Here is a 19,620-nt window from a genome sequence, read left to right as displayed (position 1 = left end):
TATAATTTTCTTCTGACTTTATTAGCAGCTCAGTGGAAGAAGTTAAACAAGTGTAATTCATCTCTAAGACAGTGGGGCAAAGCAGTTTTCTGTAGCCTCCTACAGGCATTATTTAACCTTTATCTGAATTTCACAGCACCTGTTTTAGTAATAAGAGGTTATTACTAGTTATGATTTTCCCCTTCCTATGGATAAGGAAGCATTGCTCAGTTGTAATGGGCCTAGGACCACAGAGCTGCACACACAACCGTCTGCTGGTGTTCTCATCGCCACACGGTACTACCTGTGGTTGAACTTGCCTCGACAGTGCTCTTCTCAGAGATCAGAAGTGTGGTGGGTGGTGAATAGTCAGGCTCCAAGCTGGCCAGTGGCTCCCCATGTAACCTTCAGCAGGTGTCCTCACCTTTTTGGGCACAGGCCTCCTGACTGCTAGAATGAGAGGCATTGACCATACTGAGGGTCTCACAACTCTCTTCCAGTTCGCACATTCTTTGTGCCCTTAGTGGTTGCTGGAGGCTTAGCACTGCACCAAATGGCCCCAGATTGCTGTCTGGAAAAAGGAAAAAGCGGAGAAGGAAATGAGTCTATTCTTTCCCTTTCCACTGTTGACGGCATGATGGTCCCTAGGTGGCTTTGCTTCCACTAAAGGTATCGCATGGGTCTGTAACAGCCATTCCAAATGTTGGAGTTTCTCAGAAGCCCGGCATCTGGATATGGTGGTTTCCATTATGCGTTTTACAAGGGGGATCTGACGGAAGCACTTGGGGCGTCTGGAGCCAGTGTAGTGAGGTTTGGGATAGGTGATCGTGTAGTTTGTATGCAGAGGTGAGCCAAACCTGGAATTCCCTTTGGATCCATGGACATGGCCATATCGCCTTCTGAGGCAAGAACTCTGTATTTCTAAGTGCACAAAGGGCCCTGTCAGTTTTTCAGCTGGTTTCAATATGTAAGACATAATGACTCCAAACAAATGCCCACGGTCCATCTTGTAGCTCAGACTAAAAAAGGAGATTAAATCAGAACCACCCCTTTGGCCTTTTAGGTAGAGGCCAGGTTATGGCAGAGCCTTTAGAAGACAGTCCTGTGTGGGTGATGAGGCCTTTCCTCCTAATGACCTAAGGATCCCCACAACATGGAGAAAGGGAGTCCTGAGCTTTCCCAGTTAGAACTGGATCAACGCAGCAGGATTAAGGTTTTACCTTAGGAGAAGGAAGAATAATTCTGTGGAGTTTTAAATAACTCGAAGCTTAGTTTGGGTTTAAATGATTTCACTAAAGATAGCAAAGTAGAACTTTACCATCCAGAGCGTACTTTTTAGGAAGGAGATTGCAAAAAGGCCACCTGAGCAATTGGCAATAAGGGCCTGAGGCAAACACTCCTTACCTTTGATCCCGCAACACTACGTCTAGAAACCTAGTCTAGAAATTAATCAGCCAGAAATGCACTGCAGTAGGAAAAATGCTTATTGTGGCATTGGAGAGTCAGAAACCAAAACAGAACCCCAAAACCCCAACCAGGTGCCCATCCTATGCCATAGTCCTTGAAAATGGTGCAGTCAGTGTATAATTACTGATGCGGAAGGTGTCTGAGATAAGCAGTGCGTGGTCTCACATACAGCCGTATATTTCTGTGTCCTCGTACGTATGTAGGAAGCCACGCATGACACATTTGCAAATATCCAGGTAATAGGCAGGATGACCATAAAATTAATGCCTTCTTCCCTTTGCTTTCAAGAGCTTCCTGCTTCGGATGGTGAATTATATGTTCACTCTGGTTCTGAGTGGTTTTTCACTTTCTTTATATCTTTTGCATTTTTAGAAGGGCTTTTTAAAAAAAAAAAGTGGTGAGCACAAATTACTTTCAGAGTCAGTAAAAATAAAAAGGTATTCGCATTTGAGGGAGAGTGGCATCCTATCCACGCAGAACCCTGCCTACAACCCCGGAGTAAGACTGGGCTGTCAGTGGAGGTAAACTGAGCCTGGGGGAGGGGGTGCCAGGTCTTTCTCAGCAAAGGCACTGGCTCCAATTCGCATGACTCTTTGTTTTTAAATCACAAAACCTAAGCTCTCTTCAATACCAGAATATGTGGTATTGTCCAATGACACAAGCAGTATCTTTTCCTCCAAAAGATAAAGGTCTGATAAGATAATGGGAATGATTTAGTAATAAGAGGAAATTGGTCATCTCATACCTTGGGAAATTTCCCAGTCTGAAAAAAATACTTTGTGAAAAGCCCCACTATAAATCACTTAACACGCTGTTTTTCAAGCCACGTTTACTTGTAATATAGTTTGAAATGTTGAGGGCTTGCACATGTGTGTGCATGTGCACTCGCAGCGTAAGGTACTCCTCTGAGCAGACAGGGAGAGAAGGAATGGAATAACCTAAAAAGGCAGACCTCAGGGTGTATTAGTTTCCTGTTGCTGCCATAACAAATGATTACAAAACGGGTGGCTCAAACAACAAAAGTGTTTCCTCTCCCGCTCTTGGAGGCAGGAGGTCTAGAGAGGAGGTGTCTGCAGGGTTGCTCGTGGCCGCTCGTGGAGGCGGTCGGTGACCTGGGGCTGCATCACTGCCGTCTCTGCCTCCGGGACACACTGCCGGTTCCTCTCGGCTGCTCCAGAACCAGGATGATCTCAGTTCAAGGCCTTCATTATAATCTCTAAAAACTCTTTTTCCAAATCACGTTCCCTTGTTCTGGGGGTTAGGATGTGGACATACCTTTTTGGGGGGCTGCCGTTCAACCCACTACATGGGGAGCGTGGTCCTGGGTTTCTCCCACAGGCTCCCCTTTTTTATTCTTTTACATCTGGTATATGTAAGGGAAAAATCAAATTATTTACTGTACCTTAAGTGTTATTTATTTGTTTAAGTAGGCTCCACGCCCAGTGTGGAGCCCAGTGCAGGGCTTGAACTCACAACCCCGAGATCAGAACCTGAGCTGAGATCAAGATTCAGATGCCTCACCGACTGAACCACCCAGCCGCCCCACCTAGAGAATTTCTAAGAGATAGCTGAGTATTCTAAATAGTTCTTATGGATTTGGTAATAATAAATGACCTTGGTTGTTCTCTGGTTCAGAGCCACACACGATGATTTTATTACTAACTGCCAGGCAGGAACACAAGATACATTTTTCCAGTAGCAGCTTGTCTCACTGTTGTGACAGGGAATACATGAAGAGGGAAAAAGCAGTCCCTTTCTCGGCTCTGCTCCCAGCCAGCGGCTGGCTGATCTCCGGTGAGGGTTCTGTGCTTGTTGGCCTCAGTTTCCTTGTCTTTACCATGAGGGTCATTGCCGTTTCCCTCAGCAGGTCGTGGGGGTGACAGAGTGCTTAGAATGCTGGCAGTGCCCGGTGACCTCACAGTGAATGTCACCCGCTGCTGAGACTTCTCTCAGGCATGGCCAGTGGAAAGCCAGGGAAGCGGTCTTCCTGGGCAGGCACCCTAAGTAGCAGGAAGTGTACAAAGCAGTCACAGTTTTTCCTGAATGGAAGGAAAGCTCAGTCCCGAAATCAGAGCTTCCTTTTCTCTCAAGAGAGCTCTTGTGGGAGGTGAGAAAGATTTGGTGTCTTACTCTGCGGGCTCTCTTTTCTCCCCATGTCTGCGTTTGGGCCTCGTAACAACAGTAGAATGGTCAACCAAAAAGCTTTGAATCAAAGCCATCACTTTTGCTGCTGAAGTTTGCCTTAAATAACATCATTGGCTTTAAGAGAACTTTTCATATGACACTTCAGATGCCACTTTGAATCACTTGGAGTATTCAAATCAGTGTATTTAAAACACGGAGTAGCGGCTCTTGGAAAGCTTCTCTTGTTTTCAGGTCCCGGTTGAATGTTCCCAGAGGCACATTTATGTGGACGGTGTCCAGCCTCTCCTCCCTGTCTCCACCCACCTGGCACACGGGGTCTAAGCAGTATTCCCCAATTGGGCCTCTCCCTCCCCAGCTCAGAAACATTCCGTAGCTCCCGAGAGCTGCCAAATAAGGTGCAGGTTGCTTACCCTTAATCTCGCCTCTTAATAAAACCCTTCCAGCCTGACGGCCGCCTGCTTCCTCCACACGTGCGTGCCATGCCCGAGGCTCGGAAACATTTCTAGTTTCTTCCTGCGACTCATCTTCTCTCTTCCCTCCCACGCTCTGACATCTTGGCACAAGTGAAGGATTCCATGACCTCTTGCTCTGCTTCTTCCGAACCCCCTCACTCAGCTCACGTCCCTTGTACGAGACACTGTGCACTGTAACTTCATGCGCCCGACGTCTTTCCTTAGACTGTTACTAATTGGCACCAGATAGGGGCTCGTGCCATTCGCCAGTTCATGCCTTGCTGAGTCTAGCTCTGTCCGAACATAGTACGCATTTGAGAGCTGAAAGGAAAGTGAGAGGCCGGGGAAGTAGGGGCTGACGGGGAAGGACGGAGGGAAGAAGGGGAGTAGTAGACAGGACAGACTTCCGGTTGCTTCCTTTCCATTTCAGTGCTGTCAATCCATATGGAACAAGAGGCCGGGTCAATGGAATGAAATTTAACTCATTATTAGTTTGTTCTCTGAGCATGAAACACATTTTCTGCCACCCCTCCTCCCCGTAGGTGTGCCACGTCATCTCCGGGGGGAAATCTGGAAGTTTCTAGCAGAGCAATGCCGCCTTCAATACCAGTTTCCCAGTAAACAGCAGCCAAAGGACATGCCATACAAAGAACTCTTAAAACGGCTCACCTCCCAACAGCACGCGATCCTTATCGACCTCGGTAAGTCTGCAGTCGGGTGTGACGTGGAAGCGGAAGCTTCACTCACTTGGCAAACGGGAAGAGGCTGTCTGAGTTATTTAGTGATCTGTCTTTCGGTTTAGCAATCAGAATTTACCACTGAGTCTTTGAATTGGAAAAGCCCTGGAGTAATCACAGATGCCTTCAAGTAGATAAAAATCCCTGTCTTGTCTGGGCAGCTTGTTAACTCCGCTGTGCTCGAAGGCTCTGGTCGTGACCGTGGTTCAGCTCAGTAATTCCGATATCAATAGGAGGTTGTATAGTCCACCGAAGGAATGTGCTGGAAAACAAGAGTCAGAACTGATGCTTGGCCGAGTTACAGGAGCCTCTCCCTAGTCTTTACTAATCACAGATAGGACTTACTAGCACAATTGTAGAAAGCAGTTGGTGAGTGGGTTTTGGGCCATTTTATTTTGGGAAGACGGTGGCAACCTTGTCTCCTGAACAGTGGTAACAACCCTAAGGCAGAGCCAGTGTATTGGCTGGACCTGCAGGTGCCCCAGTGAAGGACTCACTCGCGGGGTCAGCATATCGATCACTAGGGTGTATGGAGCAGCCCAGGACCTGTCCGTGGCCATGAGCCGCGGTGGAGATGTGGCTGCTCCCAGGAACCCTGCGGGCCCCAGGTGGTAGGAGCTTGGGCCTGCGGCTTTCAGAGCATGTAGTCCTGCTTCCGGAATGGCCGTCCCGGCTCCTGCCGCCAAGGACTCCCCAGAGTTACTGTCTGTGCTTGGGGGCCCTCAGCGGTCTGGCTCTCCGAGGTCCCTGCAGCCCAGCTGCCGGGAGGGAAGGAGGCTATTGCCGGAGAGCTGGAGGTGTGGGCTGGTTGAGACCGCGTGGAGTCCTACCTGTCTAGCCATACAGCAAATCAAAGGGAAAACTGCACACACGGTCTTCTTTGGGTCCAAACGCAGATGTCTTTTCCGAGAAACTGCCCCGACCCTCTCGCCTCTTCTCCCACCGTCAGATTGGATTCCCTCTTTCTGCCGAGCCTTTCTGTCCCCCCCGTGCTGTTCCACCACGATGCTGCCCACGGTCCTTATTGTGACGATGATCGTTGTTAGTTAAGGCAGATGCGTAACTTTACTCGGGGCCAAACGTTGTGTAGAGTTACTTGAACTCCCTTCTTTAGTCTTACCAACATGATCCGGTAAGTATTGTTCGGTCCCTGCTGAGAAAATGGAACAGCACTGAGGTTGAGTGACGTGCTGGGAATCCCATAGCCTGTGTGCGGCGTCTGGTGCCCGCGGAGCCCGTGCTCTTCCCCGCAGCCCCCTAGCCACCGTCCTCAGTGACCCGGCAGCACCTTCTCATTGCTCTTCCCTGCCGAGGGAAGCAGCCCCCCGGGGGCTGGACTGGGGCCGATCTCCCAGTGTGCCCCCAGCCCTGAGGGCAGAGCCTGTCCCATTGTGGATGCTGGAGGAACCGGAGCTGTTGACCGGAGGCAGCCCCGCTAGCGCCCCCATCTCACACGACCCCATAACAGCCTTGGGAGTTGGCCCTGAATCCTCTTCAGGAAGAGGCACTGGGGGACTGCGGTTGGGCCGGACCTCGCCCCCTACCGAAGGCAGGCCCCTCGGAGCCTGGAGCCCCGTGGGTTCCCATGGAGACGGTTGCTGGGTGAAGGGGGACACTGACAGGCTGTGACTGCCCCTTGGGGACAAAGTGTGAGGGATGGGGCTGGAGCCCATTTGCCCCACTGACCCCCAGAAAAGCAGTGTTGTGAACTGGCTGCTGTGTTTACTGATGTGATGAGTAACACATGTTCCCATCACGTGAAATGAAGTGAAAACTAAATTGAGAGTAAGCGGTGGAAGGGGGTGGGAGGTACAGCCAGTGTCTCTCCCTGCCCCCACTCCTTCCTGGGATGGGATGGGGAGGAGGGGCACGTTTTCCCTTCTTCAATCCAGATGTTCTTTTCTCTGGAAGATGTTTTCCCTCAGTATTCTTCTCCCCCTTCCCCAGGCAGCATCGGGCCTCTGCCTCCTGGTGCTCGCATGTCCTCCCTTCTCTGCGGAGGGGGACAACAGGTCAGGTCAGCTCCAGGGCCCGGGGTGGGGGTGCCTCCCCTGCCATGAGCCCACTGCAGACTGTCCCCTGGTGGCCACTGGGTCTGAGCCGAGACTGCCTTTCTGGTTCACGGTCAGAGCCAGGTGGCCCTCCTGTCCTCTGGTCCCCACCTGTCTCCCACCCTCCCCAGCCCTGCCCAGAGGCCAGCTATAACTGCCCCTCCCCGACAGCACTGGCCGCCCCTCCAGCTCACTTCCTCCCCTGTCCTGGCCCAGCCCCCCTCTTTGGATGCCCTCCGAATACCCACCCAAGGCCCAAAAGCTGTTTCCAACAACAGTATAGTTTCCAGGTAACCTCCGTGCGTCTCTCCTAAGTTTTACCAGGGCCTCTGCGGAGCCCAGCTTCTTTCCTGAGCCGAACTGGGGGAACCATCCGGCAGCGGCGCCCAGGGCGCGCCACCCACCAGCTCCGCTCCGTCGGGTGCAGGGAGGGCTCATCTGGGCGTCCCCGCAGTCTTCGCCGGCGCCTCCGCTCTCCTCTCACGAGGGGTTGGCATTTTCCCAGAGAGTCGTCTGGTCTCCGCCGTGGCTAACTCGGCCCAATAAAGGTGCGTCGTGCTGAGCATCAGTATTTCGGTTTCTCAAGGAGGTGGCATCTTCCTGGACGGGAGAACAGAATGCCCATTAGTTGGTTGTATTTTGGGTCTTCATGAGTTTCTGTTTTCCTGCCTCTTGTTTTACTTTCTGAAATTAGCTATTAATCAGTTTTCCATAAGATTTTTTTCCTTCAAAGAGGAAGAATAGCAGACTTTGGAGTCGGGCATTTCTTTATAGCCTGTAAAACTCACTCTCTTAAGCCTTGTCCAATTTCAGCTTTACGCAACCCTCTATGAAATTGGGCACATGTTATTTCCACTGTAGAGGTGATACATGAAGCCCAGAGAGGTGTGTGCTTTGTCCAAGTGACAAGCTACTCAGGGGCAGAAAGTTCCGGAATCTGGGTCGTCTTAGTTTCTGTATCCTGTCCCTTCCAGGACACCACACAGTTCTCTCTTTCTTGGATCTGCCTACTCCATACCCACACAGCTTTCCCTGCCTCGTCACGTGGCAGTGCACTCTCAGAGTGGACCACACCCGGCCACGAGAAAACAGCTTCTCTCAGACTACGCAGAGGAAACTTAGCAAATCCTTCTTCGTTCAGGAACCTGCCCCACCCTTTAGGTCTGGTTCCACCTGCAGTCATTTGGGCAGCCAGCAGGTGACTGCAAGCTTTCTGTTCTCTGGTTCTGCATGCTGAACGGACAGCACAGACAGCCCAGCATCCTGCCTCCCACTCCCACATGAAAAGCTGCCCGTGATGAACGGCAGCAGCCGGAGACCCCTTTCAGGCTCCCTTCCTCTATCCTCCACCACCGCAGGGGCTCCTCTCCCTGACCTCCCAGCCGGGACCCCCTCTGGCAGTCAGAACTTCCACCCCCGAGGCTCTCCAGCCTCTCCCCTGAGAGGACGGATTCAGCCGGGTCAAAACGCGACCAGGTCAGGCAACCTGGGAACACCATGAAATCCAAAAGCGGCGCCAGGAACTGCCCCTAACCCTCCCCACATCCATGGCTCGTGTTACTAATCTGTGCTCCATGGGTCAGTACAGTGGTAGCAGAGTGTATGTACTCCGCAGAGGTCTGCTGAGTCTTTGGTGACCAGAGGCAGTATTTTCTGATGGCCTTCGAAGACCCTCCATCAGTGACCCTGAACGCAGCTAGCCATGCCCACGCTGCCCTGAAAGGCAAAGCTCGTATCCAGAGACGTGGTTGTCTCCGCAAGCCAGCACGGGGCTGTCGTGTTGGTCTTTGCTTCCACTTAATGTATTTAACCCAAAGATATAAAGCCTGCCTGGTATGGTAAAGGAAAGGAACTATAATCCAAGTGTGAGAAAGAAGAATTGTCTCCTTGCTGTTTTAGAATTCATAAAAGATGAGGAGAAGGAGGAAAGCCTCCAGAATGAAGGATGGGCTGAGGATGTTGAGGAAGACTGACCGCAGCAAGGCACAGAGGGTTTTCCCTTGTATTTTGGTAGTTTGCCTCGCTTGGCCACACCACAAAAGCTGAGTTCTGGGGGAAGTAGATGGCGGTCTTGAGCAACACGTGGGGGCTGAGGACAAGCACCACCTTGGGTGTCATCTTTGGGTTCAAGTCCTACACAAGAAACTAAGACGCATTAATGACAAAACCCAGTAAAGTCCTTAGAATTTGCCGTGTAGTGATCTTGTTCTAGAACACATGTATGTCCAGTTGGGGCCTTGGCCTTACGGAGGTGAGTTGAACAGTCACAACTCGAGTGTAAGAACTTCCTGTACCACGAGCTACATGCATAATTCCAGAGGGTCTGTCATTGTCGCTGGTATTATCAAGACTACATCATGATAACGTACTTGTCATCTAAATGGCACAGTGATCGCTCTTTAATGTCAGAGTGACAGAATTGAGTGTGGGTATGTTGAAGTGGGATGATCTCCTCTCCTCTCGTGGGGTCTGAGCTCTCCCTGGATGCTTCATGCCTGGCGTGCTGGCCAACAGCCAGCTCCCACAGAAGTTGTCCTCAAGTAGAATTTGCCAATTGCCCACAGTGTAATTGCTCCCACCTTGGCTAACTGTGAGCTTCCAACCTGGGGTCGCTGATGCTGGGGTTTAGCAGAGACATGTCTGGACACAGGAGGAGCCGGTTCCAGGGCTCACCCAGCTCAGTCAAATGGTCCCTAAAAATAATCTTGTAGAAAAGAACTCTCTCTCTGCCCCACCGTCGACTCCACCGCATCTCCCTCAGTGATCCCACAGATCCTTCCAGAGCACCTGTACATTGCCTGCCCTCTCAGAAACACGTGTTCTGGTGGGGAAGACCACAGACACAAAACCACTGATAACCAAGTTATTTCATAAAAATTGTGAGGAGTTATACAAAGCATATAATTTTCTCCAGTCCTTCTCACATTCTGCTCAGAGCTAAGTGCAGCAATTTAAGAACAACTTCGGCTCATGGGTCTCATCAGGGAAGGAGACCTGGAGATGGTCGGGTTGTTAGGGTTCCTCTTCTGCCAATGGGGAAGCCAAGGGGCAGGGAGGCCCAGGGTCCCAGCAGAGGGCTGCTTTGTGCCCGCCCCCGGGGGATGCAGAAGTCTCCAGGCTCTTGGTGAAAGGGGCAAGAGAAAGGAACTTGTTTGCCAGCCGTGGGGCTGCTGCACACTGACCAGCTGTGCCGGTGGCCCATGAGGCCTCCTGGAGCAGATGCAGCCAAGTGAGCAAAACTGCAGGGTCCGGGGTCTCTGCCGAGAGGAAGTCAGGTGGACCATGGAGACAGTAGACTAGAATCATGTTTCTCCTGGGACCAGGCAGAGCTCACATGCAGGAGCCCTTGAAGATCTGGTGAAAATCACATTCCTGAGGCCACCGTCCCCGCCGTGCCACCGAAGGAGCACAGGTGGGGGCCGGGGTGTGCACACCCCCAGGCACTCAGGTGATCCTGGATGTGGTTCATGTTTGGAAACTGCTAGAAGGAAAGGTTCATCCCCGAGAAGCATCCCTGTGAAGGGTGAGCACTTACATTGTTGAACACTACATGAAATTAAGTTGTGGGTTGTTTAGAAATATATCCGAATGTGGGTCTCCAGCTCGTGGCTTCATGCAGACACACGAGACACAGAATCATCACAGGTCTTTTTAATACAAATCAGGAGTTCCTTCATGCCCACGTCTGACTCTGGCTACTTGGCTGTCTCCCCCGTGTGTGAGGGAGCCTCTGCCCTGGAGAGAAGTCTGAGGGGCCTTGTTTCTCTCCTTGGCTGCGAACCATCACATGGAGGCTAAAGAAGGCCCGTCCTGTCGCTTGCGGCGTCTAGTCTGGAGAAAGGGTTTCATGGTGCTTATCCCGTTTCCTTCGAGGCTGGCCAGAGCGAGGGGCTTTACCTTGGCTGCAGGGACTCTGCGCTGCTCCCAGGTAGGTGGGCAGGGGCCCGCCTTCCCCAGCCCGTCTCATGGAGTCAGGCTGTCACTCCACAGACTTTGCGCAGCCTGCGAGCAAGAATGGGAAACTGCATTTCCCTTGTCACTGATGTGCTTTGAGTGAGCAGTGATCAAGCAGTGAGGTTCAAGGGGCTGAACATGTTCTCGCATGTGCTCAAGGCTCTAGACCCCTGCCAGGGACTCACGTGGGGAGATGACATCTTCATAAGAGGAGTTCTTCATTTTTTTCTTCGCGGTGCTAACTTAGTACCTTCAGGATGGGCCTGGGGGGTGGCAGTACCAGATCCTAGATTATGTGAACATAGAGGCAGGCTGCCTGGGAACAAGGTTCATCTGCCTGGTCCTTTTTCAGCTTACGAGGCCCGCCTCCTCCCTTTACTGGGTGTGTACTCAGGAGCGTGGGTGAGCCGTGGTGGTATTTTAAAAGAACTACCATAAACACATACATAGGAACACATCATCATGAACAACGCATTCCAAAATAAAAGAAATTTAGTGAGAGGCATTGTTTTACATTTTAATGCCTGGGGTAATGGAATTAACCAGCTTCTCGTTTTCGTTTCTGCATTCAAACTGTTGCATTTATGTTGTTGGAAATATATGAGGGAAAAGCTAAACTTGCATAGATATATACGCAGAGAGCAGAGGGGGCAGCTCACAGAGCCTGGAGAGACCAGCCGTACGCTGAGAACCATGGGACTGGAAGAATGCAATGTAGGAGAAGAAGTGTTCTCCTCCCCCATATAGAATCCAGTTTGACATTATGAAGTGTAATAATTATAATAGTTACAAAGGCAGACGGGCAGTCATTCTTCTCCTCCACCCAGGACCTGGATGCTGGAGACTGTGATTATTCCCAGCCTGGGAGTGGGAGTAGGGGCCTGTTTTGCTGTGCCGAGTTCCAGATGCTGTGGAACCAGAGTTGCATTGGGAATCTCCTGGAACACACAAGACCTTTGTTTCAGCTCGGTCAGTTTTGTGTGAACAGGGTGCTTGCATAAAGAAAATCAGTGATAGCTTCGTACACTGCATCATGAGAGAGTGGACTGGTTTGCATAGTGACTGAAGATCTGGAAGTTTGCCCTTCACAGGTGTTTCGGTAGAATCTAGCTGGTGATGACGTTCAGTAGTGTTACTATTTGGAATTCATATCCGCTTTCAGTTCCCCATGTGTATGAATTCCCAATTTCACAGAAATCAGTTGCTGGGCTCAACCTTTCCTTTGCCTTTGGAAGTCTGTTAGAACGTGAGATTCTCAGGCTTGGGAGGAATGTTGTGGTCAGTAGAGCGGTAGTGGCGCCTCGACCTTGAAGTAGAAACTGTTGTGCCTTTATGCTACAGAACTGTTGTACGTGTTCCTTTTGTTTTTTCCGTGTCTTGGTTGGAAGCTGGGCTTTTGTGTGTTTTCTGGGGCATATCGGCCCACTGTTGCCCGTGCTGAAACACCATTGATTGCACCCACTTGTGCTGCCACCGCCACAAAGTATGTATTCTGCCCTCTGTCGAGAAGAGGAGACTGAGGTTCAGAGAGGCTGGGTGGGCCATGCTGAGCCATATACACATGCTACAGTTGGGATCGCGGGCCACTGCCGTGTGCTCGGTCACACTGCCTCGTGGACATACCCACGTAGGAAGAGGCTGTCCATTCAGCGGAGCTCATATGTGATGTTGTGTGGAATATGTCAGCTAAATCCTAAAAACACTGGGTTCTTCTCCACTATTCAAATAGGGAAGCATAATGTCTCCTCTTCGGGGGCTGTGGGTGAAATAAGAGAACTGAGTTCTGTCCTGGTCCAAGATATCCACCCCACACCCATGGTCTCTTTCCTTTCCTTCCTATCAAGTGTCCGAGGCCTTCAAATAAAACCTGATTGTTCCTCACACATGCCCCCCGAGCTTCCTACTTACCACGGGAGTCTTTTCTGTCGAGGTAATTAGCCTGGTTTTGCTTTCATAAAAGTGAGTCCTCCGGGAGCAAGGTTGAAGAGCTCTTGCTAACCTGATTCAAGCGTAGCGTTCAGAAGCAGAAAAGGTATTTTCCCTTAAAAATATTGTGTGATTTCGGGACGCCTGGGTGGCTCAGTTGGTTGGACGACTGCCTTCGGCTCAGGTCATGATCCTGGAGTCCCAGGATCGAGTCCTGCATCGGACTCCCAGCTCCATGGGGAGTCTGCTTCTCTCTCTGACCTTCTCCTCTCTCACCTGCTCACTCTCTCTCTCTCTCAAGTAAATAAAAAAATAAAAATCTTTAATAAAAAATTCTATTAAAAATATTGTGTGATTTCTCCTCTCACCTAATCTGTAAATTGTAATAGAAATTAACACAGGTCCATAACCCTGTGTCTGCAATTCCAGAACTGAAAAGATGAAAACCAAAAGTTTTCCTATAACTCATTTTGGCAGAACACAGTGAGTCTTGAACTCTTTGGAGGCAAAATTTGACTCAGACTGCCAGGAGGCCTTTAGCAGACTTGGCTCTTGTCCTCAGTGTGGCTTTTCCTGTGTCTTTGTGGATGCGTAAGTGTGTTTCACTCTGGACTGCTGTCCTCAGCCCGGCTAGGGGTTAGGTAATAACCAGTGTGCTGTGTCATCTTTCTAAAATTCACACATTTGGAATTGTGATACCCATTTCCTTCAAGGGCTTTGGTTGAGACATTTCGGAACTCTGCTGAATTGGTCACAGTTATGAAATTCCCTAAGCTTTATAGGTCCAGATACGGATTTTTTTTTTTTAAAGATTTTGTTCATTTATTAGACAGAGACAGCAAGAGAAGGAACACAAGCAGGGGGAGCGGGAGAGGGAAAAGCAGGCTTCCCACCGAGCAGGGAGCCCTATGCGGGCCTCAATCCCAGGACCCTGGGATCATGACCTGAGCCGAAGGCAGACGCTTAATGACTGAGCCACCCGTGCGCCCCAGGTCCAGACAGGGATTTGCTGGTGCTCTACCCTGGACCCCAGTCTGCCCTTCCTGAGCAGTTCGTTTTGATGACTCGTCTGGTTTCCCATACTAGAAACTCCCCCCATCTGCACGCCCTTCTCTCAGTCTAAGGCTGCCCGGAGAGTAAGTTCGCAGTTCAGCCCCATTTGCTGCCCCACCACCGCTCTCCAAGTTAAGGGCCTGTGACTGCTTCCTGGCTCCTGGCTCCTGGCCCAGCTGACCTCCTCTGGTCTCTACCCGCCCTGGGCTATCTTGGCACGCCTGCTCTTCGAGTTTTCTTTAGAGAGGAAGCACACATCTCCAACCTCTCCGTGGCCTGTGCTGACTCCATGGCCTTCACGGGGCCCACAGGCTAAGGCTAATCCTGGTGTCTAAGCTGTTCTCTTACAGGCCCTGCTTTGAACTCTCCCGTCCTCTCCCCTGATGGCCAGCCCCAGATCTTCTGGCCATGCCCATTAGCAGTCTGGTGCCCGGCCTGTGGGGTTCCTGCTGCATGTGTGCTCCTCTCCCCGGCTCTGTTAATGCCTCTTTCTCCTGCTTGGTTCTGCTGAAGAGATTTCCTCCAGGCAGCCTTCCTGGACTGCTGCCCTGTGTCTGGGCCAGGCCTCTCGGTTTTCGGACTTGTCTCCATAAACTGCACTTCTGTACCTCTTTTCTCCGTGCTTGTTACGGCCGCCTGATGGAAGAGAACCATTAGAACCAATTCTTGTGAAGCCGCGTGCAAGCAGGGCCATGTCCCTCTTGGGCCCAGCACCCTGTATAAGTCCTGCGGTCAGCAAATACTTAAATTTTCTGGATTTATCTGTTTTGTTCTACCAGACTGTGAGTTTCTTAAGGGCCAGGAAAGGGTTGGTCTTTCAGTTCCGTGGCACAGTTCCTGTCACATGGGGAGCTCTGAGTGCAGGGTGGGTGTTTCTGTCACCGGGCTCACGTGAGTACTGTGAAAGCCCACATCTCCTCTGCACAGTCTTCATGGCAGGGAGCAGGTGTTGCTGTGTGCTGCTGCTTGGGAAGAAGCTCTTTTACACGAATAGCCCTGTGTCTCAGAAAGCCGGCTTGGTGGTCATGTGGCGTGCACCGACCCCCTCCTCCGGCCATTAGGGCCAGCTGGGTGGCGTCACACCAGGCACGCACACCCACCTGCATTTAACCCTCACGGGGACCCCAGCAAGCGCAGGCAAAAAGAGGAGGTGCTGGGGAATTAGCCTAGTGCCCACGGTCCCATGGCCGGGACAAATACAGGTGGCAGTGCCCCGTCCCAGGGATTGTGTGGAAGCACGGAGTGAGGAGGAAACCAGGAAACACGCGCTGGAGGAGCCAGGATTCCCCAGGGTGGGGGGCTTGGCTGAGCGTGTGGAGGACGGGAACTCACTGGGAGGAAAGGAACGCAGGACCCTGGCTCTCCCTACAGCTTGTGCAGTGAGCTGGGGACACCATGAGTGGTAGGAGCTGTGCTACCCCAGTTCTCATACTTTTCACTTGGACATCTGCCGGAGAACTCCATGTCTGGAGCTGGGGACCAGTGTTCGGATCCCAGGTCTGCCCCTTCACAGCTGGGCGGTGTGACGGCAGGGCTGAGGCGCTCACCTGCCATGTTTTTCTCATGAATAAAACAAGGGTGATGTTCTTGTTTGTGCGGTAACCTGGCTAAAATGCTTCATGGGGTTCCCCAAGGCGATGGATGGTGTTGTAGGATTAATTCTTTTCCCACCTAGTGTGCTCAGTTGGCATTTAGAAGGTCCCTAAGTCAGGGACCCCATGCCAAGGGTTGCTTATGGACTTCAGATGCCGCTGAAATGTACCTCTGAGGGCTTGTGCTTGGCAAAAGATGCCATGTGTAATTTTTTATGGTGAAGATGGGTAACATTTAAGATCTGCAGTTGATCAGAAAGTGTCTGGGCCTTGCCACCAGCGGCCCACTGAGACCATGTCCCTGCGCTCCACGGAGTATTGTTGTGGGACAGTTGGTGGCCTGGCTGTGCCATCAGACTGCCACAGTACCGTCCTCCAGCTGAACCTTTCCCAAGAGGCACTTGCTTGGAGGCCTGAACACAGCATGAGACGTTCTTATGCGGTTCTTTTTTCACATCAGCATGCTAATAAATATCATATGTTTGGTGGAATTTGGCCTAAGGTTTGCTCTCTCATAACTGCTTGGTAGTAGAGCTGTGGGCAACGTGGCTGTAGCCACCCCAGAAAACTACCCAGGGGGCTGCCCACCTCAGACAGGGTATAATCTGCGGGACCTGTTGCAAAATGAAAATGCAGAACCCCTTGTTCAAGAGTTATTAAGAATGTCGAGACTGTGACAGCAGAGCATTAGACCCAGCATGAAACCCTTGTAGGCACAGAGCCATTGATCACACAGGAAATGATTGCCCTGCCCCCAACCTGACAATTACTGAGCCATCTAGGTGACACCCGTCCCTCCCCAGCCTGCAGGCTCATCCTCCCGGGAGACTTGCAAAAATTAAATGAGGAACGTCCCCCATCAACAGATAAATAGACAAACATGAGGTATATGTATGGTGGAATATTATTTGGCCATAAAATAACGAAATCTTGCCATTTGCAACGTGGATAGACCTAGAGAGTCTGATGCTTAAGGGAAGACAGAGAAAGACAAATTGCACATGCTTTCGCTTACATATGGAATCTAAAAAACAAACAAAAAGACTCGTAGACATAGAGGAACTTGTGGTTGCTAGAGGAGAGGGGCGAGGAAGGAGGCGAATGGAACGAAGAGAAGGGTGTGATGTCCGCTTCCAGCCCGAGTCCGAGAGGACACGTGGAGCACAGGCCGTGTGGGGGACAGGATGGTAGTAAGGGCACGTGGCTACTGTCCTCCGCGTGCTGAGTACTGAGTAACGTGAAGCATCGTCGCATCGGTGCGCTGTAGCCCTGAAACTAACGTAACGTTGCATGTCAACCAGAATAATAACAGGAACATTAAGTTTAAAAAGGCTCCCTCCACCATCAGGGCCAGTGAGTGTCCGTTCTTGTTTCTGCAGGGGGCGGAATCTGACACCGGAGGGTACTGGGTAAGCAGGTGCTCACGGGGACCGATGGAAAGGGAACCAGATCCTTCCTGGCACTGCATGCCTCATGTGGCCTGTGTGTCTGCCACACAGACCTGCTGGGAGACCCGGAGGCCTTCAGAGGGAAGGGTGTGGGCAGGGCGCCATCTGCTTGTCGGCAGGTTGGGGGTGATGGCGTGAAGAGCCCCCCGAATCCTCTTGCCCTCGTCCCTCGGAGAATCTGGAGAAAGAGCCACACCTGTGCTCTCAGTGCAGCGGTCACAGGTGCTTACGATGCCCTGGAAATATGGTGGCTCCAAACTGAGACGCACCATCCGCGTGAGAAGGACCCTGGGTTTCAAAGGCCTAGCAAGAAAAAAGAATGCAGAATGTCCCAATGATTTGTGTACTGATTACGTGTTGAAATAACATTTGCATATGTTGGGTTAAACAAACAGTCATAGAATTAGTTTTACCTCTTGCTTTCGACCGTGGCTGCTGGAGAATGTTTCATTACAGTTGAGTCGCACGTGCTGTTGTAGACGGGGAGGGTGCACGGGGGTAAGTACCCACCTCACACGCACACACAGGCATTGTCCGCTCTGCACACACCCCTTGCTCACTCTGATGCCAGCCCTGGAGTAGAGGATGAAGCTGGGGGAGTGGGTGAGGAGATGCACAGAGCTCCCTGGCTAGGGGTGTAGAATTTGCTCTTTGATCGCTGGGGGGCTGCTGAGTGCTTTCTAGCAGTGTGGGTGACATGTTCAGGGTGTGTTTGGGGACAGTTCGTTGGGGGAAGGAGGTAGAGCAGGCAAAAAATGGATGTGGGACAGGAAATCAGGAGAGTAGTTAGACTGTTGCTGTCCCCTTGATTTAAAATCAAACAAGCCGATCTGGATTGATTCAATGCTTTCTTGTGAGGCTGAGGAAGAACCCACGAATGCATCGTGCTCCCTTTGCCAAGGCTGAATGACTAAGGTGAACAGTTGCCTTGTGGCAACTAGATGTACCTTCTGCCTTTGCTAGTCCAGATGAGGCCCTGATTCTCCCCCTGGGTCCAAGCTTGGCCCTTGGCGTGGCTCTAGGTGGTTGTCCTCTCAATCATGTCCTTTTCTCCCTGGAAACGCACTGCCCCATCAGGCACATTCCCAGAAGGAGTGGGGTGAAGTGGGATTTGACAGATAGCGGCCCCAAAAGCCCCTGGACAAAAGAAGTCTTTAAACCTTATCTGAACACCAGCTTTTTGTGAAAATAATCAGGATGTTGAGGGTTTTTCTTTTTCTTTTCTTTCCTTTTTTTTTTTTTAATTACCTTTCTGGAAGGTTATTGTTTTGTGTAAAAGAAAGCACCCGCTGCTTCTCAAGCCATTTCAAAGCACGCCTGTGGTTTAAAAGTACAGAAATCTGAGTGGGGTGTGAAGCATTTGCACGCAGGCTGTTCGCGGGCTGGGAAAAGCTGGTTGGGCTGTGTCTCTAGCGCTCTGGGGCCTTGGGCTGCCTGCAGGTGCCGGGGGACAGGGCGGCGGTGACGAGCCGCGGCCATCTGCTCCTCTGGAGGGCAGATGTAAGTTTAGAGGATGGACCGTTTTCTTTTTGCTGGAGCTTGAAATCCAGATACCTGCAGGACCCAGGGTAGTCCTAGTGTCTTTCACCTTGAACCACCATTGAAAAAGCATCAGTAATTGATTTCTAATTGCCCCCATTGTTCTGAGAACAAGAGACCACCCTCATGTCCAAAGCTGACTTATGATTGTGCTCCCGGAAATCTGTTCCTCCACCTGAAGCACATCATAGTTCTGGTTCAATGGGCTTGCTTTCTTCAACTGCGTCTAACCCGTGTTGTTTCTGCAGGGAGAACCTTCCCGACACATCCGTACTTCTCTGCCCAGCTCGGGGCGGGGCAGCTGTCTCTCTACAACATCCTGAAGGCCTACTCGCTTCTCGACCAGGAAGTAGGATACTGCCAAGGTCTCAGCTTTGTAGCAGGCATTTTGCTGCTTCACATGGGTGAGGAAGAGGCATTTACCATGCTCAAGTTTCTGATGTTTGAAATGGGACTGCGGAAACAGTATCGGCCGGACATGATTATTTTACAGGTAGAGAGCATTCCTTGTATATTTGCTAGAGACAAAGGCCAGAAATGTTTTGGATCCCTTTCCAGGTCTCTCTGAGACAATTTCCCCACCCTCCACTTTCTTTGCTGAGCACTTAGCTCTGTGCTAGGCGTGACGGCAAGCTTTTCATACTGCACTTACCACCCCGGTAACCCTCAGGAAGACACTATGAAGCAGCTCAATGTACAGATGGGAAGACTCACCTTAACTCAGTTTACCCGACTAGCAAGTGGCGGAGCTGGGGTTTCAGCCCAGGCCTGTCTGACTGCAGGACCCTCCCTTTACCCTTTGTCAAACCATGCTCAGATGATCTAATTCTTAACTTTCTGTATCTGTCACTTCCTTTGCCCGGCATCCCCCCGCATTCCACCTTAGCCCTTGTCACCCAGGGTTCAGCTCAAATATCAGATCCTGGGAGAGGCTCCTTCTGACCATCCTGATGTTACACCCATCCCCCTCCCCACCCCCTTCCACCCAGGCACGCATCTCATGTAACTTGTCTCGTTTCTTATGGCGTAGAACACTGTCTGAAATCACCTTGTTCCCTTATTCATTTACCTGATCGCTCTCCGACTTTCCTAAGTATATCTCCTAAGAAGGCAGGGATCTAACCTATCTTGGAGCTGCCTCCCTAGTTCCTAGAGCAGTGCCTGAGCTGAAGGAGGCATCCAGTGCGTATCTGTTGAACAAACAGTGGTAGGTCGGAGCAAAGGAAATCCAAAGGGCAGTGTGTGCCTAACACTGTGACTGCCTCTGTCAGAGGTGG

General features: G+C 51.2%; 1 protein-coding gene across 5 annotated transcripts in view; it reads left to right on the top strand.

Annotated features, from left to right (window-relative positions):
- TBC1D1 (TBC1 domain family member 1) overlaps nucleotides 1-19,620 on the top strand; it is a 226,828-nt gene that overhangs the window by 187,525 nt on the left and 19,683 nt on the right. For all 5 annotated transcript variants that reach the window (XM_059163716.1, XM_059163710.1, XM_059163737.1 and 2 more), the window contains 2 exons: nucleotides 4,586-4,744; nucleotides 18,592-18,836. In XM_059163716.1, coding sequence (XP_059019699.1) covers nucleotides 4,586-4,744; nucleotides 18,592-18,836 — 404 coding nt within the window. The remainder of the gene's footprint in view (nucleotides 1-4,585; nucleotides 4,745-18,591; nucleotides 18,837-19,620) is intronic.

Source organism: Mustela lutreola, chromosome 1 (assembly GCF_030435805.1).
Source record: "Mustela lutreola isolate mMusLut2 chromosome 1, mMusLut2.pri, whole genome shotgun sequence".
NCBI classification, from domain to species: domain Eukaryota; kingdom Metazoa; phylum Chordata; class Mammalia; order Carnivora; family Mustelidae; genus Mustela; species Mustela lutreola.
Note: the sequence above shows the minus strand (reverse complement) of the source record. Positions and strands in the feature narration are given on the sequence as shown.